General features: G+C 52.0%; 1 protein-coding gene across 1 annotated transcript; it reads left to right on the top strand.

The window, feature by feature from the left end:
- Positions 1-7,980: 7,980 nt before the first annotated feature.
- On the top strand, positions 7,981-9,532 carry LOC115912462 (chymotrypsin-C-like). Its single transcript, XM_030964037.1, has 7 exons — positions 7,981-8,077; positions 8,194-8,285; positions 8,363-8,460; positions 8,547-8,672; positions 8,790-8,926; positions 9,010-9,155; positions 9,314-9,532. Exons 1-7 carry the CDS (start codon positions 8,038-8,040, stop codon positions 9,530-9,532), a joined length of 858 nt encoding a protein of 285 aa, XP_030819897.1. The 5' UTR covers positions 7,981-8,037.
- The last annotated feature ends 7,292 nt before the right edge of the window (positions 9,533-16,824 follow it).

Raw genomic sequence — 16,824 nt, 5'->3', positions numbered from 1 at the left:
CACAGAAACTCTCGACCCAGAAGCCTGCACCTGTGAGCAATACCATTGGGGTCTTGTTTTAAAACCAATATTCAAGGAAGCAGGACAAATACTGGAATTGACCTTATCCTGGCAAGATCCAGAGCAAGCCAATATACTGCTATCAGCCATCAATGAGCAGATAACTGCCAAAATCAAACCAGAGAATTGTTTCTGTGGAAAGATTTGTTGTGGATTGGTCAGAATTTATTGTGGGGGTTGTGAGAGAGATCTGTGGATAGCTAGAGTACGAGGAGCAGCACAAGGTTGCCTCACATGCCAATTCTACCAACATAGAAGAAACACATGTAGATATTTAGGTGAGTGGTTGGGGCAAAACCTCAGTGGACCGGAGTTCCATCAACTATTTGAATCAAAGGCTCAGAAAGAGAGGGGTCTTAGAGTTTGGCAATTGCAAGGTCTCCTGAAGGAGCTTAGACTTAGAAAGCTAACCAAGCAGTTAGAATTCTGCTGTGGAAGAGAGGTTCCCAATTACTGTTGGGCCGAGAATAGATGGATCTGGGCAGAAAGGAGGCTGGGTAACAAGATGGTGGGTACTTATTGTGGTAAATCTCATCCCAATAACAGGAAGTAGCGGGAAAAAGTTAGAAATCTCTAAGCAATGGTTTGACCCTAGACAGAATGTGTGGGTATCCTTGGCATGAAGTTTGAGCACTACTACCTTTTGTGCAAGCCCAGCTACACCGAGTACCCCATTTTTAACTTGCCTGGTAGGGGTACCTGTAAATGACTCAACATGGAAATTTTTCGCGCAAGCCTTAAAGGAGATGTGAATCTCCCGTTTACACACCAGAAGGAATGCCAGTGTGGGTATAGGAAACTATGACTCTTGGGATGATAAACTCCCCATAGGCCCTGAGCCACAAGAAATAGAGCTACTGGATCCCCTTACAGCAAGCTACTGCATCTTCATAAACTCTACAAAGTGGAAATGCAACGAGCCATTGCCAAGACCTTGTAATCAGACCATACCTACATCTGTTAGCCCGATAGGTAACATAACAGAATGGAAGGTTAACTGGTGCAAAAATTTTAGCCCAATGAAAAATCACTCAGCCCCTGGAACTACCTACCCAAGGAGATTGCCAGCAGGTTATTTTTTGATTTGTGGAAACCGAGCATGGTCTGGTATTCCACCTGCACTTATAGGAGGGCCCTGCACCATCGGACAGTTAAGCTTAGCCTTGCCCCACCACCATCCTAACAAATCTCACCCTGCTAGATGGAAAAGGGATTTGACACAAGTCGTAAGTTTAGACTGCCAAGATGATCTAACGTTATGGAATGCTTGGGAAGTAATAATGGCTGCCACCTTTTTGCCTTGGGCATCAGGAGCCAGGGCACATAGAAATTTAGAGATATTATCATGTTGGATGGTCAAACAGGCTAATGGCACTAGCAGGGTTTTATCTGAAATGGCAGATGACCTTTCTACTGTAGAGCACGCAGTGCTCCAGAAAGGGCTGCCATTGACTTCCTGTTGCTTGCCTACGGACATGGGTGTGAAGAGTTTGATGGATTGTGCTGCATGGATCTGAACGATCACTCTAGGTCCATCCACAGAGAAATTCAGCAATTAATTTCACATACACAGAAGATTCAACAAGATGTCAGATTTTTTGGACTAGAAGCTTTCACGAATTGTTTGGGCATAGGGGGTTGGATTCCTGGATTAGTGAAAACAGGTGTTTTGCTATTAATTGTACTGCTTATTGGGCTTTGCTGCTTGAGCTGTGCTGCATGATGCATTAAGTGCTTTCTGTTTCGCATATCCAATCAGACCTGGCTTATGCAAAAGAAAAACAGGGGTAGTGAAGAAAGTATAGAGACTTGTAGTGCAGAAAGCATACAGGCTTGGCTGATAGAGAAAGGGCATGGTTATCTGCAAGGAGTGCATAACCAGGCCTGAAGCCAGCAGACAGTCCTTGAAATGCCCTTGGCCAGGCAATAAAGAGAACTTGGGCAATTACACAATGCCTCCAGGCCTGCTAGCACGCTATCAGTAAACCACAAGGCTGATGTATTGCAGAAGTAAGCAGAAGCATGAACAGCTGGCTTGCACCAATCACAGCATTAGTAAAGGCACATGAACAGATATTTGTAACCAATAAAATGTAAGCTAAAGCCACGTGGACAACTAACAATAGTATAAAAGAACATATCAAGCAGTAATAAATTGAACAAGATGTATACCTCATATTGAGTCACTTCTTGATTCCAGACCCCTTATAGACCCCTTATCTCGACAGCCATGGACTGATCCAGGCTGCTCTGGAAAAGGGTGAAGCTCCAGAACACCTGCAGTACATCAATGACATCATTGTGTGGGGGAACACAGCAATGGAAATATTTGAGGAAAAAAAGACGATCATCCAGATTCTGCTAGAAGTTGACTTCGCCATCAAGAAGAGTAAAGTCAAAAGACCTGCCCGAGAGATCCAGTTCCTGGGAGCAAAATTGCAAGATGGACGGCATCAGATTCCCACTGAGGTCATCAACAAAATTACCGTGATGTCTCCACCAACCAGCAAGAAGGAAACACAAGCTTTCCCAGGTGCCATAGGTTTTTGGAGAATGCACATTCTCGAGTACAGCCAGATTGTGAGCTCTCTCTATGTAGCCACCCACAAGAAGAATGATTTCAGCTGGGGCCCTGAACAGCAACAAGCCTTTGCCCAGATCGAGCAGAAGATCGCTCGTTCAGTAGCCCTTGGCCCAGTCAGGATGGGACCAGAGGTGAAGAACATGCTCTACTCTGTGGCTGGGAACAATGGCTTGTCCTGGAGCCTTTGGGAGAAGGTGCCTGGGGAGACTCAAGGCCGACCACTAGGATGATTCTGGAGCTAAAGTTACAGAGGGTCCAAAGCCAACTACACCCCATCAGAGAAGGAAATCTTGGCTGCCTATGAAGGAGTTCAAGCCACCTTGGAGGTGATTGGCACAGAAGCGCAAGTCCTCCTGGCACCCCGACTACTGGTGCTGGGGTGGATGTTTAAAGGGAAGGTTCCCACTATCTGCCATGCCACTGACATCACATGGAGCAAATGGATTGCCCTCATCACACCCATGTTGGAAACCTGAATCACCCTGGGATTTTAGAGATAATTACAAACTGGCTGGAAGGTGAAAATTTTGGTCTCACTGAGGAAGAGGAACAAGAGCAAGTGAAACATGCTGAAGAAGCTCCACCATACAACCAACGACCAGTGGAGTAAACACACTACACTCTTTTCACTGAGGGTTCCTGTCGCATTGTAGGGATGAACCAGAAGTGGAAAGCACCTGTATGGAGCCCCACATGACAGGATGCACAAGCCACCGAAGGAGAAGGTGGATCAAGACCACTTCCTGAACTCAAGGCCATTTAACTGGCCCTGGACATTGCTGAAAGAGAGAAGTGACCAAAGCTCTACCTTTACACTGATTCGTGGAAGGTAGCCAATGCTCTTTGGGGCTGGCTGGAAAGGTGGAAAGAGGCCAACTGGCAGCGTAGAGGAAAACCAATCTGGACTGCTGATGAGTGGAAAGACATTGTCACTCGGGTAGAGTAGCTACCTGTGAAAGTCCACCACATAGACACGCCCATGTCCCCAAGAGTCAGGCTAATGAGGAACACCAAAACAATGAGCAGGTAGACCAGGCTGCAGAGACAGAGGTGTCAAAGATAGATTCAGATAGATTCTTGTCTATAACATTGGCTGAGTATGATCATAAGGGGGAGTTGTTCCTAGCTCAATGGGTCCATGATGCCTCAGGTCATCAGGGCAGAGATGCCACCTACAAGTGAGCATGGGACCGAGGGGTGGATCTAACCATGGACAGTATTTCTCAGGTTATCCATGACTGTGAGATGTGCGCTGCCATCAAGCAGGCCAAGCGAGTGAAGCCCCTCTGGTATGGTGGGCGGTGGTCCAAGCACAAGTATGAGGAGGCCTGGCAGATTGACTCCATCCCACTGCCCCAGACATGCCAGGGCAAGAGCTACGTGCTGACCATGGTGGAAGCCACCACTGTATGGTTGGAGACCTGCCCTGTGCCTCACAGCACTGCCGGGAACACCATCTTGTGCCTTGAAAAGCAAGTCATGCGGAGACATGGCACCCCTGAGAGAATTGAGTTGGACAACAGAACCCATTTCATGAATGGCCTTATAAACACCTGGGCCAGATAATGTGGCATTGAATGGATATATCATATCCCTTATCATGCACCAGCTGCCAGGAAAGTTGAATGGAACAATGGACTGCGTAAGACTACCCTGAGGGCATTTGGCTATAATGGCTTGTAGTTTTTGGGGTCTGTCTGACCCCAGCAGCCGTCGATGTCCCATATAGAGGAGTACCGCTAAGTAAATCCTGCCCAGGTGCCTCAGGCATGCTCCCAGCCACAGGTAATCTTAGCAAGCAGCTCAGCTCTTTGAGCGAGATCAGCTCTTTGATGAATTCAGCTCTTTAACAATTTCAGCTCTTTGCTTGCTAAGTGCCTCAGCAGATGCAGGGATGAGACAAGAGAAGAGTTGTATGAAGTTCCACAGATTTTTATAATAAGCTTTATTGGCAGCTTCTACTAAGGGTGACAGTGACAGCTCTTCTGCCAAACTGGGCAGAAGTAGGGGTTATATAGGGTATGTGGGTTTTGGGAAACAGTCCAACAGAAAGGGTCAAGGTGAATATGACCTATAGTCTTACAGAGAGATAACAAGGGTCCAAAGGTGCAAGAGGGGTTTCTTGGTCCAGTCATCATGACTAGGCATTTCTTATCTTAGGCAACTGACACCAGGGAGGCCTTGCAAGCCCTGTGGCTGCTACACTTCTGGGGGAACCCTTTAGAAATTGGGAAATGGGCTTAGCAAAAGCGACCTGGATGGTCAATATCCGAGGATCCATCAATCAAGCTGGTCCTGCACAGTCTGAACCCTTGCACACAGTGGATGGAGATAATGTCCCTGTGGTATATATGAAAGGTATTTTAGGAAAGACTGTTTGGATTATTCCCACCTCAGGCAAAGACAAACCCATCCATGGGATTGTTTTTGCTCAAGGACCTGGTTACACTTGGTGGGTAATGCAGAAAGATGGAGAAACCCATTGTGTACCACAGGGAAACCCAGTTTTAAGTGAGAACTGTGTGTAAGATTTCATTGTGGACAGTTTATTTATTTGGGTATGATGCAGATAGTAATAGAATAAGGAGTGAGTAATGCCTTAGGCTGGAAATGAGTGGGTGTATTATATTCCTGTCTGTGGAGCAGTTCTCTTCTGCTCAATGGGCAGTTTTATTTATCTCTTCCACAGCCAATCCTCCTTCTGGGGAGATATCTTCTGTTAATGGGCCACTGAGTCTCACCACATGACTGATAAAATTACATCATCCCATTGTGAGACGCTCTGCCCAAGGGGAGAACCAAGTATTCCTACATGGATATAATCTGACATTTGGAGCACCAGGGCAGCCTTTTCCCTCTGCATTCCCAGAGGAGCAGCTGTCTTTCCACTGGATTTCCAGTGCAAGACCAGGCCCATCTACACCACCACTGGACCTTCAGAGGAAAACTCCCCCCTTGTCCAGGATCCCTGCTCCAACAGAGCCACAGCTGGCACTGCAGGAGGGCTGAGCCACCATGGAATGGGACTGCTGCCAACAGCCTGACACATAGGGGGTCAGGGCCTATTCTGACTCTGTCCATAGTTTATTTGTTTGTACTATTACATTTGTATTTTTTTAGTTTTCCTAGTAAAGAACTGTTATTGCTATTTCCATATCTTTGCCTGAGAGCCTTTTAATTTCAAAATTTTAGCAATTCAGAGGGAGGGGGTTTATATTTTCCATTTCAGGGTAGGTTCCTGCCTTCCTTTGCAGACACCTATCTTTTCAATCCAAGACGGTCATCCAGCACTGAAACACAAGGAGGAGGGAGAAGAGCAGTGGGGCCCATGGAGCAAGCCCAAAAGAGCATTTCCCCATCTCTCCCTGAGCCCCCTCTCCTCCAGCTCCACCACACACCCCAACACCACAGCTGAGCCACTGCAGCGCTCCTGCTCTGCTCTCACCTCCACCAAGGATGTCCCAGGAAGGGACAAGCCACTGGAGTCCACATCATGGAAGAAGGAAAAGGACAAGATGGAGCCATTTCTGCTCAAACTCAAGCACCAGCTCCCTGCACCCCAGCCCATGGGACAGCCCAGTCCCAAGGCTCCAGTGGCAAGAGAACTGGGGAAATAAATAGGGAGACGAATGCAGGGTCACCTTTCCCAAAGGAAAACAGGTGCAGGGGAGATGGGATCAGCCCCAGCACCACCTGTACACCCAGGTGCTCTGTGCAGAAGTAGCCAACACAGAACAGGGCAACCCAGATTCTCACACCACAGGTGGTGGGGAAGGGAACACATGTGCCACTGAGTTCTTGGAAAACCTTGGGCAGAGGCAAGGCCATTCCAGCCACATCCTGGCTCCTGCTGGACCCCCTTGGGGTGCTTGGCTGGCCATGGCTCCCTCTGGCAGAAGTAGCCACACCTGTCCAGGTGCTCTTCTCCAGCCACATGTGGGCATTGGCCCCCACCCCTGCCCTGAGGCACCCACCACCAACAAGAGATACAAAGATACAAGAAGAACCCCCAAAAATAAACTTCTAGAGGTATCTTCAAACCATAATCACAACAATCTAAAGTGACAACATAAAGGAGAGCAAAAACCACCCAAATCCTCATGCAGTTGGCAGTCGTACATAGAACAGCCACTCGCCCCCAGGCTTGCCTGAGCACAGAATGTACCACTGGCACCTACGATGATGCCACAGCCAAGGCAGCAGCCAGGAAGAAGCACCCAGACATGCCAAGGATGGGTACACAAGGTGAACAAACACTGACAGGGACTCAGAGATCCCCAGTGATGAGCCTTTCAGGAAAGGGAGCGCCTTATCTCTAGGGGGCCAAGGAGCTGGGCATTAGGAAGCATGAAAGTTTGAAAAGAAAGTCTGACAGATATGTATGCTTGGCAGAAAGAGAATGTAGAATCTACAGAAGGAATAGAAATGAAAGCAAGTTTGGATATAGAAGGATAATAGATGTGTAAATTGACAATTGCTGATCCAGTTCTGCTGAACAACAAAAAGGCAAAGGTTATGTCGAGATGGAAAGAGGTTTTATGACTTAGAGAAAAGGATAAACCCATCTCAAAAAATAAGATGATTTTACCAAGCAGTAAAATAGCTCAGGCAAAGAAATCAGCCAATCTTGCAAGCAGAAAAAAGGTCTCAGAATTTTCCACTGAAAGAAAACTGAAAAACAAATTCTAGCTTAAACTGTAACATACTAACTTTTAGTGATTGGAAAATAGTAACATGAATCTGGTCATTATAGCAGTTATGATAGGCTACAGGTAAAAGTAAAGCTATAGATTGGTTCTACTGCACTAAGACACACAGCAAAGAAAAGTATATAATTGATTGTATCCAAAATTAAAGGGTCTCCAGGCCTGCCTGCAGCTGGAGCTGACAGCTGTAGGCACAGGCTCTGTCACCCATGACCCTGGACTGCTGTAACTTCTTGGATGTAATAAACTGCATTTTGGAGAGCCACCTGGAGTCCTGCATCCCTCATTTGGGCTCTCGTAACTGGAGGCAGAGAGTGTCCTGGGGAAGTCACTGCTCAGGGCTGGGGGGCAGCAGGGCTGCCCAGCACCTCAGAATCATGGGTGGGGGGCTGCCCCAGGAGGGAGTGACCCTGTGCCCCGGCAGGGACCCAGACCCTTCCCAGAGCAGGGCCAGGTGTCCCCACCATGTCCCAGCATGGTGCCAGCACATGAGGGGCAGATGTGGCCATTCCCAGGCAGGACCGTGAGTGTGATAAGAGAAGGCAATGGGGCTGAGAGCCCTGTGCCCCTAGCGTGGGACAGTCCCCACGTGTCAGCAGCAGGCAGGGACACTCCAAGGTCCCCAGCAGTCCGGACACTATAAGAGGGCTGAGCAGACCCACCACAGCACCTTTGCTCTGCACAACCATGCTGGGAGCCGTCTGTCTCGTCGTGCTGCTGGGCTACGGTAGGTGCAGGGCATGGGGAAGGGTCAAGGCAGGGGGGACAGGACCCTGGCGCCTGCCCTGGCCCGGGGCACGGGCACAGGCAGCCTCTGATGTCCCTTTGCCCGGTGTCACACAGCCTACGGATGCGGTCAGCCGGCCGTGCCACCACAGCTGAGCTCCCGCGTGGTGGGCGGTGAAGACGCTGTAGCCCACAGCTGGCCATGGCAGGTGAGGGGGCACAGGGACAGGGATGGGGACAGGGATGGGGACATTCCTGCTCTGACCCTGTGCCTCTGCCCTCGCAGATCTCGCTGCAGTACAGCCGCTCTGGATCCTGGTACCACACCTGTGGCGGGACCCTGATTGCCCCCCAGTGGGTGCTGACAGCTGCCCACTGCATCAGGTGGGTGTTGGGGTGCTGGGGGCATCTGTGCCATGCAGGATGAGACATTTGTGGGGACTGACACTCTCTCTCTCTCTCCCTGGCAGCTCTTACATGACCTACCGTGTGGTGCTGGGCAAGCAGGACCTGTCAGAGGATGACGAGCCTGGTTCAGTGGCTGTGGGTGTGGAGAAGATGATCGTCCATGAGGATTGGGACTCCTACCTCATCATGTAAGGGATGGGATGCATCAGGGCTGGGTTGTGGGTGGTGTGGCCCACAGAGCCTTGTTCCCCTGGCCAGGGACCCTGTTCTCATGGTCAGGCACCATGGTTCCTGTCTCCTTGCAGCAACGACATTGCCCTGATCAAGCTGGCAGAGGAGGTCCAGGAGACTGACACCATCCGTACCTCCTGCCTGCCGGCTGCTGGCAACATCCTGCCCAACGACTATCCCTGCTATGTCACCGGCTGGGGACGCATCAGGAGTAAGCAGAGGGTCCCTGGGAGAGTCTCCAGAAAGGGGATGCAGGCAGAGGGTGGGAGTTACGAGCTTTGGCTCTCATTGCAGCCAACGGGCCCCTGGCTGATGCCCTGCAGCAGGCTCTGCTGCCCGTGGTGGACTATGAGACCTGCTCCAAGAGGGACTGGTGGGGCAGCCTTGTGCTCGAGACCATGGTGTGTGCCGGTGGTGATGGCGTCGTCTCTGGATGCAACGTGAGTGTGGGCACTGAGCGTGGTGGATCCCCAAATGGTGTGAAACCGTGGGCACTGGGAGGAGAAAGGATGGAGCCATGGTGGTGGATGGCCAGGAGGGATGAGGGGAGTGTTGCCAGGGTGCCAGGACTGATGGCCCACACTGTCTGTCCGCACAGGGCGATTCTGGGGGCCCCCTGAACTGCCAGCGCGATGATGGGATCTGGGAGGTCGAGGGCATCGTCAGCTTCGGCTCTGGCCTGGGCTGCAACGTGGCCAAGAAGCCAACAGTCTTCACCCGGGTGTCTGCCTACATCGACTGGATCAACGAGGTGGGTGCCCCTTCCTCTGCCCCCCCCCCAGGGGCTGTTCTTGCCCCACTGAGGGTCTTACCGTGACCCCCCCTGTGTCTTTTCGGCAGAAAATGAGTGCAAACTGAGGACGCGGCATTGTGGAGATACCACTGTTGACCAAGATAAAAGCAAAAAATGCTGAGCTGGTCTCGCTGGTTCTTTGGGGGAGGGGATGTGGTGGAGCTGGGGACAGACATCCAGGGCTGGGTCTGCAGATGCCAAGGTCCTGCTTGTGCGCTGGGGAAGGTGTCCCTGTTGTGCAGTGGGGCTGGGCAGGACTCTGCACACGCTGCCGGCCACAGCCTGCAAGATACTTCCAGTCCTCAAGCCATGGCTGAGGCAAGGGGCTTGAGGGTTGGCAATTCCTCTGATGGGACAGGGGCTGGGGTTTGTCCAGGTTATTCAGGGAAGCTCCAGGGAACCCAGCTGGCCCCTGGGGACAATCTGGAACACTTGGTAGCTCCCAGGATGCTTTAGGGGACCTCACTGGCACTGCCTAGATGAGGGCTGACTTTCCAATGGGGCTCTTGAGGGAACTGGCTTGGCCTTGGGGAGCTTGAGAGAGTCTGACTGGTTTGGGAGGGGTCAGGGGTGCCTGCAGGAGCTCTCTTGGAGACAGAGCCCTTGGCAGCTGCCGGCTCCAACAACAGGACCTGTGACATGGCCCAGGAGCGGAGCATCTTACCATGGATCTCCTTCTGTGGTGGCTGGAGGATCAAGGTGGGTGGTGGGCAGCGCACAGAACCCCCAGCTGTGGGGTTCCTGGCAGGAGCCCGGGCTGCCCTGGAGGAGACAGGGAAGTTTTCCAGGAAGAGGGCAGCGTGTTGGAGGGAGCAGGTGTGAAGGAGCTGTCCAGGAAGTGGGGGTGGGTGCCGCACCATCAGCCCCCCAGCAGAGCCATCCATCACACCATCATCCCATTGTGGCTGCTGCAGCCCAGCCGGGATCCTCACGGGGTGAGGAGGAGGAGCAGAGCGAGCAGGGATGGACGGCAGCAGCTCAGGCTGGGTGGGGGACGCGGTGGACGGTGCCTGGTTTAGGAGCCATGGACCATTGAGCGGCACTGTCACCAGCCCAGAGAGCAGCACTGGCACCTGCACTGGGGCCCAAGAGAACTGGCACGAGCCCTGGCACCGTGTGAGCCACCTGGGGACTCTCCAGAGACCCCCTGGCACTTGTCAGCCTGACCAAAACTTTAGCAGGTGAAGAGGGACGCAGGGTGGGAAATGGTTTGGATGGACAGGAAATATGCTATGGCAAAGGAACTGTAGGGATCACCCAAAGGCAATGAAAGGCCTGCCAGTCAGATGATGTGTGGAGGTGGCTACTCTGCACAGCAGGATGGGGCCAGGTGCTTGGGACACTGGCATGGCATTCGCAGCATGATCTGCTGGCTTGGATGGAGAGCTCCAGGTTGTCCATGGGGAGCTGGGCAATGTGGAGCACTCCTGTCCCCTCTGTGTGTACCCACATGTGCCACGGGGACAGTTGTTTGGGCTGGGAGTGCAGGAGCCTGTTGTGCGTGTCCTTGTGCATTGTGTCCCACCCTCAGAGGGGCTTTGGTGGATGAAGGAGTATTGTAAATCAAAGGCAACTCTGACGATGGGGAGAGATTAATGAGGAGGACTCCATGGATATCAGAAGGCTAATTAATGACTTTAATTTACTATACTATATACATTTTATCTAAACTGAATCTGCCAAGCACTCACTCTGCACACAACGTTCACACTGCACTGAATCTCGTGACTGTCAGCCGACAGTCCCGACACACACACACACACAAATTTGGCCCAGATAGGCCAAGGAAACAAAACACCCGCACTTTGGATAAGCAATCTCCATATTGCATTCTACTTTGGCACAACACAGGCACAGCAAGTGATAAGAATTGTGTTTTCCCTTTCTCTGAGGTTCAGAGAATATGAATCTCAGAAATCCTTGTGAAGAATTGTGCCTTGCTTGTCTCTGTGAAGAGAAATGTTGCAACACTTCACCCCTCATTATAATAAAAAGGAGCTGCGTTTGTAATTCTTCTGCTGGGCCCTTGCAGAAGAGAGAACAGACACATCTTGAGAGGTTTATCCATGGCCAATTGAAACCTCAATCAAGTGCTGACATAGAATGATCAAGGAGATTCTTTACCTGTAGAATATCTACTTCTATTATATCACTAACACAAGATTTACAATATCAGGAACCCATACAACCCTGCAAAGAAAGTTCATTGTTTCAAGTCCAAACAGCTCAGTTTCAGAGAAGGCCAATTCATTTTTTGCTCTTTGACATCCCTGAAGGTCCTTCCTGGTTCTGAAACAGACCTGCCGAATTCTGAAACAGAGAATTGCTAAAGAAAATCACTAATAACTATTAGAAATCCAAAAGTATTAAAAAAATCTCTGGAAAACCATGGCCACAGCCTATAATTTAACGACTTGGGCCAAGTCTGACTCATGGCTTTCCAGCACTCTGGACTGACAATGAGAGGTCAGCCTTTCTTTTTTGATTTTTTCCTTTTTTCTCAGAAACACCAGCAGAAGCAGAAGGTTTTTGGACCCTGCGTGGCAGGGCGGGGCTGAGCCCCTGGTCCAGGTGGGCAGACCAAGGACCCCAGACCCAGCTCACGGGACAGCGGCCCGGGCCTGGTTGCGGGGGGCCAAAGCCCCCAAGGCCGGCGGTGGGCGGGGCAGGGGCTCCGGGCCAGGGGACGGGCCAAGCGGCCCAGACGCGGCCTGTGAGGCGGGGTCTCTGTTCTCACAGCCGCCCCCACCATGCTGCGGGCGTCTCGGCAACAGGAGTGGCCAAATGCCTTCTCCCTCTCCCCCCAGAACCACTGGTGCCGGCGGCTGGGAAGGAGAAGCTTTCCCGGGGATGGGGCACCCAGATCTCGGGGTCCAGTCTGCCCAGAGGAAACAAGTGCCCTCCACCCCTTGCTACGGCGTTCTCCCCCACGATACAAACGAGTGTTGCCTAGCCCTCTGATCAGCGGCACCATCCCCGTCCCCTCAGAGCTTGGGACCGGAGGCAGCACCTCTGGAAACCACACCCTCCACGGCGCTGGTGCACGCGGGGGGAGCCAGGCACCCCAAATCCCAGTAACAACCCCCTGACCAACCCTGAGTCAGCCCGCGAAAAATGCCCTGTCCCAGGAAAACACTGAATTTCAAAGTGTTCAGCCGAGAGGCGCCGGCTGTGAGCAAACGAGCCGCGCCTCCCCTGGGGAACGGGCCGGCGTCTCCTTCCTCTGTCCCAGCTCCCACCACAGGGGCAGCCTCAGGACAGCCTGAAAAACTCAGGGGGGAAGCCGGGCAGGTTGCAGGTGCTGCAGCAGCCGCTGCTGGGGGTGGCGGGGGCGGCAGGATCGGCTGCGGGAGCGGCATAAGCGCGCAAGGAAGCCCTGCCGCGGTCTCTCTTGGTTCCGGGCGGTGCAGTCCCGGTGCGGGCTCTGCTGCTGAGGGAGGGGGTGGCAGGCTGGGTGCAGGTGCTGAGGCAGCCGCAGCCGGAGGTGGGGCTGCGGGCGGCATGTGGAGCAAGGTCTACGGGCTGGTCGCCATCCTCAAGCTCTTCCTGAACAGGAGCCAGGCTGGCGGGAGGCAGTGGGAGTGGTTGCGGATCATCCCCAGCTTGAACATTTCCCGCCGGCGCAGCGGGCAAGGGCGGGGCCGCCGTGCTTGGAGCAATGACGGACCGTGCTGAAGGCGGGGCGGCGGGCGGAGCGGGCAGGGGGCGGCAATGCTGCGCCTGGAGCAGCGGGCGGCCCTCTCAGCCCCGGGAGGGGCAGAGGAGGCGGCCCCTGCGCCTGCTCCAGGGAGTCAGGCGAAAAACTTTGCACCGGCGCCTTGGACAAAGCCTTCTCTCCCCACTCTGCCCGGGGGGACAAGCCAGCGGCGGGGACTGTCCTTGAAGAGTCTCTTCTCCCGCCAGCCGTGGTGGGGTGGGCAGGTGGCTCCCCACACAGGGGGAGACGTCCCCCCACATCCGTGCCAGAGGCCCTCACAAAGTCAGAAACGCTCTTGAAACGAAGGTGGTCCCCTCTCACAAATGCGAAAAGCAGCTCCCAGGTCGGCAGCTACCGATGGACCTACCCAGTCCGCTGGAAATGCCTCAGAAAATAAGCACCCAGGGCATTCGACACTGGGGGATCCCAGGAGGAATTCATGCCCATGGGGAGCCCATGGCGTTTGGCCCAGCCAAAAAACTCATAAAGTTCTTGCTGGGGCAGGAGAACTCCATGGTCAGGAAGCGTGACCTCCCAGAATTCCAAAGTGAATCTCTCTCCCCATGAAAACTGAGTGCTCATGTCCACAGACATGTCTTCCCAGAGTCAAAGCCCACCCAATCGGGCAGTGCCTGCCAGAAGAGCTTCCCCCCACCCCCGCCTCCAAGGCTCGGGGGGCTAAACACGATGGGAAAAGACCGGGTTTCCGCCTAGGGAGACTCGGGAAAGGGGTAGTACCTTCCTCTCAGGGCAAAGCAGGTGGCAGCATCCAGGATCAGGGTCCTGCAGGGTCCTAGAGGCTTTTCCCACCCGTCCCACGAAGATCTCTGGACACGCTTCCTGGGAAGAATTCAGCAGATTATTTTTTGCTCAGTCGTGCCACGAATGCTGCCCATATTCAGGGTCTTGGTTCTCCAGTCCAGGCCACAGCCACATGTCAGGTCACCATTTATTGATCATCTCACCGCACGGCTGAATAAAACATCTGTGGATATTATGCAAAGGTCCTGTTTGCTTCCTTACCCTGGACTCTGCTAGCAGCTATTCAGCTTGCTACAATGGCGCCCGAACAGGGTCCTCTTCGCTTAGAAAACATCTGCACTACACCACCCCAAGAATTTTGTTGTCTTACCCGAGTGTGTTGAGTTTGAAATTTTAGTTCCTTCCTCCTTTTACTCTTGGGTGTTGGGAAGAGACTGGGTTAAGATGGAAACAACACACACCCACACAGAACAAGAAGTTCACCTCCACCTTAAAAAGTCTTTTCTTCAAGAAGATTTTGGTTTTTCAGAGGGGGAGTTGAAGTGTTTTGTACACTGGTTATTTAAGCATTTTCCTCATATTTCGTGGAATGTAGTCCTAACCAATGACTTTTTAGAAATAGTTTGGGAAAAATTAAGACCTGAAGAAGAACCCCATAAAGAATTCTATCTTTTTTTAATATGATGATGACATGCATTCAGAGTCTTGAGGAACAGTTAAAAAATAGCAAACCCCAGCTGAAAACCCCTTCTCCAAGCTCTTCCACATTTATTCCTCATGCCCAGGTTTGCTGTCACTGCATGGCCATGGCTGCGTGGTTGCATTCACATGCTCAAGATGGTGGAGACCGCGTGGCAATGGCCATGGGGTCTCCCCTTCCACCCTCTAGTCCACACATCTCCTCCAACGGCTTCCATGGTCTCAGGAGTGAGGGAGAGGAGGTCAGAGGAGCAGCCTCTGATTGGCAATATAAAGCTGCACCAGTTTCTTACAACGAAGGGGAAAGAAACCCCACGGGCACTTGCATTGCTGGAAAGGACAGTAAACAAAAGAACAGATGTGTTTACCTCGGTTGCTATGGCACCACAAGATGTGGCGCGGGTGGCGAGAGCTGTCCCCACTCACAGCTGCCTCTGCGGAAAACCCTCAGCCGAGCCCAGGTCACAGCAGCCCGCAGCACCGAGGCCGAGGGCGGGCGGGTGAGTCTGGCGGGCGGGCAGCCCTGCCGGGGGATGGCTCAGAACCGCAGTCCTGGCAGCGAAACCACTGTCCCCCACCCACCTACAGGCCCGCACCACCACCAAAGCCCTGCGCCGGCAGTGCCCGCGGGCATCAGCTGAGAAAGACCCCTGAGACAAAGCCAGGTCTCAGCGCGGCCGCCAGCGCCGGGAGCAGGATGAGCCCCACACGGCAGTGCACCAACACCATCAGCACGTCCAGCACCAGCAACACCAACACAAACCCACTGGCAGAGGTAAAAAGTCCTTGCCATGAATGTTTTCAGGGCAGCAAAATGGTTCCATGTAAAAAACAGATACAGTTTCATCACCTGGCATGATAACAAAGAAGATGTGTTTATTCATCAGACTGCTACAAAAAAAAAAAAAAAAAAACAACCCCAAGAAATACCTCCACAGTCTAGGAGATGGAGAAATTGTGGAATTTCATATAATACAAGGAAGAAAAAGCCCCCAAGCAGCCGATGTGACAGGACCTGGTGGAGTTCCAGTGCAAGGTAATAAACATGCACCAAACTGTAAACCTGCAGAATATTACCCACGTCATGGAAGTCCTCCACACTCCTACAAGGAAATAAAACCCAAAACCAACAACCAAGCCCCAGCAACATCTAAAAGCTGAAAGAGCACAGAACACCAATGAGCTGTCCTCCATCCAAGAGTTCACCTCCATAATGAAAGAACCTTCCAGTTCAGTAAGTCCCACTTCTTCTAATACCCTTCCCCAATTCCTGTGGCCTCCCTGCCCCCCTCCCGCTTTCCCCTTTGCCTTTCCATTGTCCTATTACCCCTTTTTTATGTTCCCACAAATTCCTACCACCTTTTTCCCCTTCCATGTTCTCCCTCCACTAAACCCTTTCCCCAGAGTTCCTTCATAATACCAGAGGGAGGGTGACTGGGAGGGAAAGAAATGAAAGTTTCCCTAAAGTAACCATCTTTTTCTTAAAGTTAATGATTTCTATTTGGAGTTTCCAGCAGACACAGCACCAACGACACTACCATGTACTGAGCCAATTACAGCCAACAGCACTGCCTCAGGTGGCAGAGAACCAGTCCCTGCTGAAGGAACCTTCTCCTGACTTGGTTTCCTGATAAGCCATACTAAGAAAACCCCGCATCCCTCCTGTCAGCTCTAAGAAAATCTGTTTGGACATTGGGGAGTCAGAATTGCTTGCATTTTGAAAATTGTCTTATGAGCACTTTTAATTGTTTTTGTCATTTTGTGTTGATTCAGTTGATCCTTCAGAGAAGCTTTCTTAATAATATAAAAAACGGGGAATTGTGGAGACCCTGGGGGGCATTCCCTGGTCTAGGGAGACACAAGAAGCTTCCCTCAAAAAGCTGTTACACCCATTGGCTCTTTCCCCTGTTCCTATGTCTGTCCCTATGTTCCTGAGCCACTCCTTCCCTATTCCCTGGTCAGCCCCCAGGCTCCTGCAGAAAGAAAGCTGGACCCTCCATGTGCATGTGTCTGGGACCTGATCATCTCACCACGCGGCTGAATAAAACATCTGTGGATATTATGCAAAGGTTCTTTTTGCTTCCTTACCCTGGACTATGCTAGCAGCAATTCAGCTTGCTACAGAGCCATTTGTGCCCAAAGTCAAGCACCAGCTCCC

This window comes from Camarhynchus parvulus, chromosome 21 (assembly GCF_901933205.1).
Source record: "Camarhynchus parvulus chromosome 21, STF_HiC, whole genome shotgun sequence".
NCBI lineage: Eukaryota > Metazoa > Chordata > Aves > Passeriformes > Thraupidae > Camarhynchus > Camarhynchus parvulus.
This window is presented reverse-complemented; position numbering and strand designations above follow the sequence as displayed.

What these genes read in the sequence shown, in the direction of transcription:
- LOC115912462 (XM_030964037.1), top strand. Translation starts at nt 8,038, where the DNA reads ATGCTGGGAGCCGTCTGTCTCGTCGTGCTGCTGGGCTACG. An exon ending in ACAGCTGCCCACTGCATCAG is followed by an intron (nt 8,461 to 8,546) that starts GTGGGTGTTGGG and finishes TCTCCCTGGCAG; the next exon opens with CTCTTACATGACCTACCGTG. An exon ending in GCGTCGTCTCTGGATGCAAC is followed by an intron (nt 9,156 to 9,313) that starts GTGAGTGTGGGC and finishes CTGTCCGCACAG; the next exon opens with GGCGATTCTGGGGGCCCCCT.